Raw genomic sequence first — 12,169 nt, forward strand, 5'->3', positions numbered from 1 at the left:
GAAATGTTTGGAATAATGCCCGTCACAACATTTATAATAAGGGAAAAGACCATAGTGTTAAGGAAACTTGAGTATATATGGAACCATTTCTAAAGATCGTTAAAATATAACTTTGATAGTTTGTAATTAAATAAGAGGAAAATAAACGACCAGTCTTCCGATGCATTAGCAACTTTTAAAATCGACAACCGTGAAATTGTTAGCAAAATCCGTTGGTCTTCGACATATAATCTTGCTAGTACTTCGGAATTCTGAGATTTCTCCGCTAGAGGACACTCTGCTAAGCGGTGATTTCCAAAACAAGCTCTCCACAGCGACTACTCATTCAGTCAACTCCAAACATATAATACAGAATCGGGTAGCACGCGCTGGTGACGAGCTCTATGATATAAGGCAATCACTTCCGCATTTAGTAACTCGGCCTCCACGAAATGTGATTTCCACTTTCAAGAACGTTGTCAGTAATAATCATTCATTCCACCATTATGAAGTGTATACACTTGGTCGTGATGTATGTGTGTATGAAATTAGTGCAAGGTAAGATAAGAAACGCTCCGTTGCATGTGATATTTCGGGTGAACACAAGATATTCTGTTTAATGTAAGATTCTCGGATATTCTTAGAGATGTCATTTAGTGGATGTCTAAAAATAACCATGACAATCACAAAAGTGTAACAAAGTTGATTTTCTTTCTAAAAGTCAAAGCAATGAAATTCATTTAGAACGCAGTTAGACAGTAATGCCATTGCCACGTCCATTCATCTAGCCGTCACTGCACAATGGCTACTAAACTGCAAAATATATTATGGGTCGTGTTATTCTTTTCCACTGACACGGGTAAGCTGCGGCCTCATAAACTATCTTTATTATGACAGCGTTTAGAAATATATTATTACCTGTCTAACTCATACCAACGTAAACATTTAATCTTATGTATGAGATCAGGTTAGGAAATATCAGGTGTTGCAGTTATCTGGGAATCCTGCACTGTGACACCCCTGTATACACCAGGTCTAACTATGCTAAGTATAGCATGATCAATAACAGTTCATCCTTTGGCTGTGGGTGTTGAAAGTAACTCAATAACATTGCTGTATTGACATTACAAATGATTTTAAGATGTGTTATTCACCTTTAATGCAGTTCATGCATTATTTGCATTATGTCAGATTTATTTTCTGAAACGAATTTATAGATATTGATTAATTGATTAAGTTGTTAGATTGTGAAGAATGTGTAGTAACTATCCATTCAGCAAATTTCATTCATATTCATACTCTGTTAGGCCTCAAAGTGTGGTTTTGGTGATGAATATGCATGAATTTTGTTAAAACGTCCTGTTGTGCAGGCCATATGTATGATGGTGTTATTAACAGAACATATTTTATTTACAGGTAATATAAACAGTAAATTACATTATTTTGAAACCCTGAAATCAGTGGAGGTGCGGAGCCGTGTTAAGAGAAGCACTGATGGACACAGTACAGCTTATAAGGAAGTCTGGTTCAGTGCCTTAGGAAGGTATGACTTTTATAAGCCTTTGTATTGTAAACAGGTTCCTATTTTTAATTCTGGTGTCCCCCTGCGATATTGCTGGAATATTGCTAAAAACTCACTCACTGATATTTTTAAAGCTTTTAGTATCTGCTTTCAGATTATGATTCATGTTAGGTATTTGATATATATTTGGCATACTTCATTATTTTTACTCCAATGGATCTTTAAACTGCAGTGAGTAAACCATTATAAAATTTAATTCTTACTGAAATTCTGGATCACTCTCATCTGGTTTCTAATTTTAGTCTGTCCATATGATGCCCTGAGTGTGTTAAGTATCTCATGAGCTCATGACAGTGAGCTGAGTGCAGCATAAAAATAAACTCACTCACTCACTCCAGGCGGACAGACGACACAGTCCACACCTAAAAATGATAATCCAGGACAAAATACATCCTCTGCAGCCCAGGCAACTGACAGGCTAGATTTGTCAGGTTCATAGACATGGTTTATGCACATCATCATAATCAGCTTGTGTAGATCAGTGCTCATGATGTCAATCACTAGATTGTCCAGGCTCACTTATTTACAGACCTCTGTTACATGGCTGGAATACTGCCCTGCGCTGCATAAAACACACACACTTTGGTTAACATGGGAATATATATTGCAGCCAATGTGTAAACTGACAAATGTATGATTGGGTGATTAGGTCAACTTCTAGTACTAGCATAATTAGTCTCTTAAAATCACATTGCTGTTTCTAAGCCCTTTTGAACTTTGTAAACGAAATATTTGGGCATTTTGTTCCTTGCCTAAATGAATTTTAGTTTACAAAATTGCCTGAAATTTTCATTTGTTTCACACATGACTTTAACATGTATTCATTGTTAAATATTTTCATTACCTTGTGTGTTTTGACCGCCTCCGTGGTGTAGTGGTTAGAGCGTCCGCCCGGAGAGCGGAAGGTCGCGGGTTCGATCCCCGACCGTGTCATACCAAAAGACATTAAAATATGGTGCTTGTTGGTCCCTGCCTGGCGCTCGGCATTAATGAGTACAACAAGGACAGGTTGGCTCGGAGTCAGTATAATGAGTCTGAGTGGGGTATTCATGCTTCACTGCGGCATGGTATCTCAGTGGGCTAGCACTATAAAACCAGCTTCAGTCTGGGCTAGTACAAGCAGCCGCACATATACATACACACGCATGCACGTCGTCATATGAGCGAAATATTCTCAAGCACGACGTTAAACACAATTTCACCTCACCTCACCTCACCTGCCTTGTGTGTTTCAGAAATTTCAATATGGTAATAAAACCTGATGTCAGCGTGTTGTCCAACTCTTTCCAATCTTACACAGTCAATGAAGATGGGCAGACGGAGCCATTTCATGTCAACAGGAATAATTTCTATACTGGACATTTAACAGGTTTGTTTGTTTGAAAGTTTTCAATTTAGTGTTTCAGTTCAGCATGGTTTTTGGCTTCCACCCTCACTTGCACATTAATTCAGAGTTATCTCCCTTAGCTTCATGCTTGCTCAGTTCCAATTTTAAACAAACATACAGTAATAATACCCAACAATGCTTAATATGTCATGTCATCTCTGATATTGTTCCCATTGGAATCATCAACCACCTTAAATATAAAATATGTTTTATCTTTATCTTAAATATTGTTTATCATTTTCAGATGGAGATGGCCATGTTGATGCTCATTTAGAAGATTCAGAGTGGAATATTCAAGTAGCAATGAAAGATGACATATATTCTGTTGAGGTAATGAATTTCCCTGAAGTTGTATGTTTCTCATATACAACAACCAATTCTCGGTCACTGTCAGAGAGCTCGCCAGAATAAGGACATTTTGCACTTATGTTGAAGACATGTAAATGCTTATGATATCAATCATTGGTTTGCCTGGGGTTAGTTACAGGGATGGAAATTACCGCACAAAGCAAGCCCACTAGGAGTGACTATTGAGGGGGAAACAACTATTGCGATAGCGATAGTCTATTGCAACATACTATTGCGATACCGATAGTCTATTGCGACCCTGCCGAAGGCCCGGGTACAATGGGTACAATGTGTGAAGCCCATTTCTGGTGTCCCCCACCGTGATATTGCTGGAATATTGCTAAAACGGCGCAGAACCATACTCAGTCACTCACTCACTCTTCCTTATGTGTATCAGGGCGGTGGGTAGCCTAGTGGCTCAAATTCCGAAGACCGGGTTCGATTCCCCACATGGGTACAATGTGTTAAGCCCATTTCTGGTGTCCCCCACCGTGATATTGCTGGAATATTGCTAAAAGCGGCGCAGAACCATACTCACTCACTATTGCGACCCACTATTGCAATACTATTGCGACCCACTATTGCAATACTATTGCAATAGGTTTTTTTCTCCTTCAAATTGTCTCATTTGAATTCATTTCCCAAATGAATGTATAGTTTATATGAAATACAAACAAGTTGAAGTAGTTTCAGTCTCTTTTAATGAGTGACAAGAAGCTTGAGACCCAAATCAAGTAAACAGTTAAAACACAAACTCAATGAAGCTGCAAGTCTGCACCCAAACATCCTGCATTTCACGCTGTGCATTTATCAACGGAAGTCAATTACTAAACTATCGATAGTCACACATAGTATCAATGCATTGATAGTTTTTCATTTCTACCATCGATTAATTGCTATCGGAGACTCTATAATTGCAATGCATGGATAGTTCGATGCATCGTTACAGCCCTAAAGCCCACCACTATTCTGGTCACTGGTGTAAACTGTTTATTAGCCAGTAACATATGACAGACACCAGTAAGTTATATAACGCACCAGTGTTAGCTCCCAGCTAACTGAACTCCAAGATAAAAATGGCTATGGAAACATTGGCCCACAGTGCTACAGGGATTTGTTTCTGTAGCCCTAAAAATGATCGCTGATCCTTTTTAAAATACCAAGAAGTCAAATTTCAAGTTTTTAAATTTAGGGACCATGTGTTTTGGCAAACATGAGATCTAGTCTTCTCGTGTTCACTCTACTGTGGATGGATTTCAACCTTGCTTTTCTTATCAGGAAGTGTGCAGCCTCATGTTGACATAGTACGAACACACTAGAGTAAACAGCAGGTTAGCCCATGTAGACATACTCATTACAATTCAGGGAATCTACTCATTGTTGTTGTTTATGCTTGGGTAAACTTCAAGAATGATGAAATACACAATGCCATTTTAGAAAGTGGTCAAATGTAACATATGTTATATTTGGGATTACACTTTCTCAGTAAAGTACAAATTCTAGTACGTTTGGGTTGAGTCCCATCTGGGATTCGAACCCATACCCTCAGAGTCAGGCACCTAATCGCCAGCACACAAAGTCAGACGCCTAGACCGCTCAGCCACCGCGGCTTCCACAAAAATGGAAGTCGGACAACTGGTAGTCTAGACTGGTAGCATTAACTTCAAGAATGATGTTAATGCAACAATGGTTCAAGGAGTTAAGTCCGTGTGAGTTCAGTTAATCCTGGCCGACAATTACAGTATGGCCTTGACCGGTAATATACCTTGATGCTTATATTATATTTGAACTTGTTAAGCATCCAAAGTAGGTGGTTAGGCATTTTGTGAAGTCCATTCTCCGATTTTATAGAGATTATATGAGGGCTTCACATATGTTTACACAGTTCACAAATTAGGTGACATTGTATAATGTGGGTCAGTAGCAGTTGGTTGGGAGACCTTGTTCGGCCAGTTCATTTCAAAGGCTTTCGCTAATATCGGTCCTGTGTCACACTGAAGCATGTGTTGCATGTCACATCAGGCAAGAGACTTTGTTCCAAATATGTGTGTGTTCACCCATGAGTTGATGGTCATGTGACTGTTAACCTTACAGCACCTGTCAGGCAGCCTGGGTTGTATACTTCCCAGGGAGCTGGGAATGAAAATGTTGACTGATCCACTGACCAGGGTAATAATCATTCATGCTCTTTGATGCATCATATGCATCAGGGAAAAGCGCCAAAAAATTGTGTTTTACGTTTAGGCCAGAATTTTATTTCTTGTTTTACGGATTTTTGTACTCAGAAAACCTAAAGGCAGGAGGGGAACAAAAATAAAATAAAAATCACCAGTCAAAGTAATATTCCTTTAATTACTATAAGTGTTTTACTTTCGGCAATTTATATATGGCAAGTGTGTGTATATGGGGAAAATAACAATCAAAAAGATTTTTTGTAAGGTTACATTTTTGGCCAATAAAAACATTAGGATTTTATTTTTTGAACGGGGAAAATTAATTATTATTTTTTTCTTATTCTTGAAAAGATACGACCGGCGGATCCATAAAACAAGAAATAAGATTGGTCTGGCCTTATTATAAAATAAAACAGAATCATTTTCCCTGATTAATTAATGATGTTTCAGCCTTCATGGAGACACCTGCCTCCCTCCGACAACCACACCCTTATTGCATACCGCCACTCCGACATCAAGTGGGACCACACCTACCCTCATCTAGCCAACCACAGCAACAAGAGGTGGGTGTAGGACGATGTACGGAGCTAAGACATAGCTAGGAGGAATTATAGAAATCTGTCTTAAGAGAATTAGCCCATAAACATACCCAGTTTCCTATTAAGAGGCCTGAATTGTAAATTTGACAGCTGTAACTTTCATTCAAAACTGAATGTCTCAACATGGTGTGAGGAATTATATATAGACTACCAGTATATGTCCATCATGTGAATAAGATATTCAAACTTTGGATTCATGGCACAGTAGGTTTATCCAGGAATATTTAGCAAGGAAAACACTCTGTAACTATGGCAACATATTTCTATTTCCAGACAAAGTATGTGTGAGAGTATTCATCCTGATATAGGAGATGGAGAAATTGATGAGGGAGGTGATGAGAACCAGACAGATTCAGCAGGTGTGTGTTAAATTTGAAATACAATAAAACATTGAAATTTGAATTCCATATACCTGACACAGTGATAGAGACGAATAAACATTTTGTCATCTGCAGAAACCCATCAATGTGTATCAAATGGTGCTAGAAGTACTGCAAATCTAGAAGCTAGAGTAAATGCAACCCTTTCAAACTAATTTCTCATGTACATCCTTACTGGGGCCCCAAAGTATTTGTCCTATAGATATATGGCTGTATTATATGTTGTGTTTCTCTCTCAAATGCTGGTTTAATAAACCAGTTAAACTCGGCAAAGGCACCTTTGTCAGTTACTTTACGTTTAGTTGAACCTGGGAGATAAACATGCTGTGTTCCTAATGTACTGTTGCTGGTAACCATGGTAACATTGTACAATTAAGACTGAAATTCAAACTAATTGCTAAGAGGTTGTTTATATAATTGGAAACTTTTGATTAACCAATCAGAAGTGAGTATTTCTTAAAGTAATGATTCAGTAACAAAGGATTCTGCCTGTTATCATGATATTTTGGTTTATCAAGCTCTTTTCATTTGTCTTCCAGATCATGGACGTCAGAAGAGGCAGGCATGGCTGCTGAATAAAAACACATGCAACATAATGGTGGTCGCTGACTACTTGTTTTATGAAGGTGTTGGTGGAGGTTTCAAACATCGAACTGCAAACTATATGGTAAGAAAGGAGTGAGGTATCAAATGGTGTAATACTTTTCTCAGTGTCTCATTGATGTTGGATGGTAGCAGACAGGATAACTGATGATCAGACGCGAAATTGTTAACTGTAACACCCTGGGTGAGTGTGTTTACAAACCAGTAGAAATGGCCTCTCAAAGTACAATAGTGTTTGATGTTGCCTGATATTGTGTTAATTAGAGAAAAATGAATAAGCTTTGAAACAGTAGACATTATCTTCCCTACATGAGAGATTGGTGTTAATCCTGAGCCTTTGGTTAGGAATATAGCATTCATTCTTGATGCACAGATAATCAGTTGTTCCAGGTTGCAAAGTTGTTCTCTTTGCTACTCAGTGACACTTTAGGAGAGAAAATAAAGTAGAAATGTATGAAATATTGATCCTGCAGAGAAACCTCACTGAAGGCAGCATATTGTAATGGGGACTTAATGTCATAATGTAAACAATTTGTCATATGGACAATTGTTGACGCCATATCATGGGTTTATATCTATACGCTGATCTTACTAGACCAGAATAAATATGGACTGTTATAAGCTGATCTTACTAGACCAGAAGATTAAATATGGACTGTTATAAGCTGATCTTACTAGACCAGAAGAAATATGGACTGTTATAAGCTGATCTTACTAGACCAGAAGATATATGGACTGTTATAAGCTGATCTCTACTAGACCAGAAGAAGATATATGGACTGTTATAAGCTGATCGCCAGAAGATGATCTTACTAGACCAGAAGAAATATGGACTGTTATAAGCTGATCTTACCAGAACAGAAGATATATGGACTGCTATAAGCTGATCAGACCAGAAGATATATGGACTGCTATGGACTGTTAGCTGATCTTGATCTTAGAACAGAAGAATATGATGTTATATGGACTGACCAGAAGATATTATGAGCTGATCTTACCAGACCAGGACTGTTATAAGATCTTACTAGACCAGAAGAAATATGGACTGTTATAAGCTGATCTTACTAGACCAGAAGAAATATGGACTGTTATAAGCTGATCTTACTAGACCAGAAGAAATATGGACTGTTATAAGCTGATCTTACTAGACCAGAAGAAATATGGACTGTTATAAGCTGATCTTACCAGACCAGAAGATATATGGACTGTTATCTGCTATAAGCTGATCTTACTAGACCAGAAGATATATGGACTGTTATAAGCTGATCTTGGACTGCTATAGACCAGAAGAAGATATATGGACTGCTATAAGCTGATCTTACTAGACCAGAAGAAATATGGACTGCTATAAGCTGATCTTACTAGAGACCAGAAGATATATGGACTGCTCTTATATATGGACTGTTATAAGCTGATCTTACTAGACCAGAAGAAATATGGACTGTTATGAGCTGATCTTACTAGACCAGAAGATATATGGACTGTTATAAGCTGATCTTACTACCAGACCAGAAGAAATATGGACTGCTATAAGCTGATCTTACCAGACCAGAAGAAAAATGGATATAAGGACTGTTAGACCAGAAGATAAGCTGATCTTACTTACTAGACCAGAAGAAATATGGACTGTTATAAGCTGATCTTACTAGACCAGAAGATATATGGACTGTTATAAGCTGATCTTACTAGACCAGAAGAAATATGGACTGTTATAAGCTGATCTTACTAGACCAGAAGATATATGGACTGTTATAAGCTGATCTTACTAGACCAGAAGAAATATGGACTGCTGATCTTACTAGACCAGAAGAAATATGACTGCTATAAGCTGATCTGTTATAAGCTACTAGACCAGAAGAAATATGGACTTATATGGACTGTTATAAGCTGATCTTACTAGACCAGAAGAAATATGGACTGCTATAAGCTGATCTTACTAGACCAGAAGAAAAATGGACTGCTATAAGCTGATCTTACTAGACCAGAAGATATATGGACTGCTATAAGCTGATCTTACTAGACCAGAAGAAATATGGACTGTTATAAGCTGATCTTACTAGACCAGAAGAAATATGGACTGTTATAAGCTGATCTTACCAGACCAGAAGATATATGGACTGTTATGAGCTGATCTTACTAGACCAGAAGAAATATGGACTGTTATAAGCTGATCTTACTAGACCAGAAGAAATATGGACTGTTATAAGCTGATCTTACCAGACCAGAAGATATATGGATCTTACTAGACCAGAAGAAATATAAGCCAGAAGATGATCTTACTGATCTTACAGACCAGAATAAGCTGATCTTATATATGGACTGCTGATGAGCTGATCTTACTAGACCAGAAGAAATATGGACTGCTATAAGCTGATCTTACTAGACCAGAAGATATATGGACTGTTATGAGCTGATCTTACTAGACCAGAAGATATATGGACTGTTATAAGCTGATCTTACCAGAACAGAAGATATATGGACTGTTATAAGCTGATCTTACTAGACCAGAAGAAATATGGACTGTTATAAGCTGATCTTACCAGACCAGAAGATATATGGACTGTTATACGCTGATCTTACTAGACCAGAAGAAATATGGACTGTTATAAGCTGATCTTACTAGACCAGAAGATATATGGACTGTTATACGCTGATCTTACTAGACCAGAAGAAATATGGACTGTTATAAGCTGATCTTACTAGACCAGAAGATATATGGACTGTTATAAGCTGATCTTACTAGACCAGAAGAAATATGGACTGTTATAAGCTGATCTTACCAGACCAGAAGATATATGGACTGTTATAAGCTGATCTTACTAGACCAGAAGAAATATGGACTGTTATAAGCTGATCTTACTAGACCAGAAGAATATATGGACTGCTATAAGCTGATCTTACTAGACCAGAAGAAATATGGACTGTTATAAGCTGATCTTACTAGACCAGAAGATATATGGACTGCTATAAGCTGATCTTACTAGACCAGAAGAAATATGGACTGTTATAAGCTGATCTTACTAGACCAGAAGAAATATGGACTGTTATAAGCTGATCTTACTAGACCAGAACAAGAAGACTGCTATATGGACTGGACTGCTATAAGCTGATCTTACCAGACCAGAAGAAATATGGATGGACTGTTATAAGCTGATCTTACCAGAACAGAAGATATATGGACTGTTATAAGCTGATCTGATCTTACTAGACCAGAAGAAATATGGACTGTTATAATAAGCTGATCTTACTAGACCAGAAGAAATACTGTTATAAGCTGATCTTACCAGACCAGAAGATATATGGACTGTTATAAGCTGATCTTACAGAAGATATATGGACTGTTATAAGCTGACCAGAAGAAATATGGACTGTTATACGCTGATCTTACTAGACCAGAAGATATATGGACTATTCTTACCAGTAATGGACTGCTGATCTTACTAGACCAGAAGATATATGGACTATTGTAAGCTGATCTTACTAGACCAGAAGAAAATGGACTGCTATGAGCTGATCCTACAAGACCAGAAGAAACTGGGCTGCTATGAGCTGATCCTACAAAACAGGAAGAAACTGGACTGCTATAAGCTGATCTTAATAAACCAGGAGATATTTTCCTAGACAGAAGCTTCAGACAAGGTGTAGCTTCACCAACAAAAGTGTGGCTATCACTCACTACAGGTCATCACTCACTACAGGTTTGTGTGTAAAAGTGTGGCTATCACTCACTACAGGTTTGTGTGTAAAAGTGTGGCTATCACTCACTACAGGTTTGTGTGTAAAAGTGTGGCTATCACTCACTACAGGTTTGTGTGTAAAAGTGTGGCTGTCACTCACTACAGGTTTGTGTTTTCAGATTGGGCTAATTCAAAGGATAGACAACATTTACCGTGAGACGCTGTGGAATAAAGAAAGGGGACAGACAGGATTTGGATTTCAGATCAAAGAGGTCAGATTTTGTTTGACCTTGAGTCACAGCATGTTATCCTGCTAGACTTTAATCACTGTGGTATAGGCCTGAGGTGGAGATGTCAGACTGTAGATGTGTGTTCAATTCCAACACACGTACAGCAACTTTTGCAACCATATTTGGATTTGTCCATCAAAGAGTGTTGCCACACATTCTGATACAGATGAAATAAGCTGGAATGCTGACTAGATATGAAAACCTACATAATATTAGCATAGGAATGGCAGGATCAGATCCAGGATTTGGGAGAAGGGGGGGATGCACATAAAGCAAAGGTTAGGGAGAATTGTTGGAGGGAGGGGGTGCACACCCCCACTCTGGATCCGCCCATGAATGGTTAGCTGAGGAACCCATGGGTTTACCTCAACTCTCAACTTTCTCTGAGGCCATTGTTTAGCCACAAGCTTGCATGACATGACCATAACAATTCACAATTGGTATCAAATATTTCACAATCCCTCAGCATTTACAGAACTCAAAACATTTTACAAATATTTTTTCACAATTTTTACAGTGTTTAAATACCCTAATTCCTTGAGAACCATATCCTATTTTCCTAACCACAAGCAAGTGAAACTGGTCAGGGTCAGGACAATGTCTTTATGATTGATGAATCCACAACTTGGTACATACACCTGAAAATAGTTAAGCGCCATTAACTATACATTTCAATATTAAATAGCCTTTTGAAAACAATTATTTTCTGATAAACACATTTACCTTTGTTTTCAAAGATGCATTCTGGTATTCATAAAACCAAACTGACTGGCAGCATGCTGTAGCAGTTTATAAATAACTCTTTGGCTGGCATATATGGACAAATTGAGATATTGTTCAAAATCATTAAACATGAATAGGAAATATTGATTTTAAACTTAATTATTTTGGTCATTTGATCCCGACTTTGGGCCAGGTGTCGACCTAAGAGCAGGCCCAGATAAATCCCTGGAAACTTATGAAATATAGGTCCATTCTCATGATATTTACGAATGGATGTGTGGCATAGTGAATGTTCCATACATTATATCTTGATGTGTGCTTATAGTATCATAGCAGTACATGTTATCTCTGGGTAGTGGCTAATTTTAACATCTAGTCTCTGAAATAAACATATTTTACACATAAAATATTTAAAAAAGGATCCCGA

The 12,169-nt window shown here is 37.8% G+C and overlaps 1 protein-coding gene across 1 annotated transcript in view; it reads left to right on the plus strand.

Annotated features, from left to right (window-relative positions):
* Window positions 1–404: 404 nt before the first annotated feature.
* Window positions 405–12,169, plus strand: part of LOC124272395 (ADAM 17-like protease) — a 32,524-nt gene continuing 20,759 nt past the window's right edge. The window contains 8 exon segments of the mRNA XM_046707562.1: window positions 405–537; window positions 1,396–1,522; window positions 2,797–2,930; window positions 3,193–3,278; window positions 5,921–6,033; window positions 6,343–6,428; window positions 6,989–7,116; window positions 10,909–11,001. Of these exon segments, the coding sequence (XP_046563518.1) occupies window positions 486–537; window positions 1,396–1,522; window positions 2,797–2,930; window positions 3,193–3,278; window positions 5,921–6,033; window positions 6,343–6,428; window positions 6,989–7,116; window positions 10,909–11,001 (819 nt within the window). The 5' untranslated portion in view covers window positions 405–485.

This window comes from Haliotis rubra, unplaced genomic scaffold (assembly GCF_003918875.1).
Source record: "Haliotis rubra isolate DU_JTF1 unplaced genomic scaffold, ASM391887v1 Scf17, whole genome shotgun sequence".
NCBI classification, from domain to species: Eukaryota; Metazoa; Mollusca; class Gastropoda; order Lepetellida; family Haliotidae; genus Haliotis; species Haliotis rubra.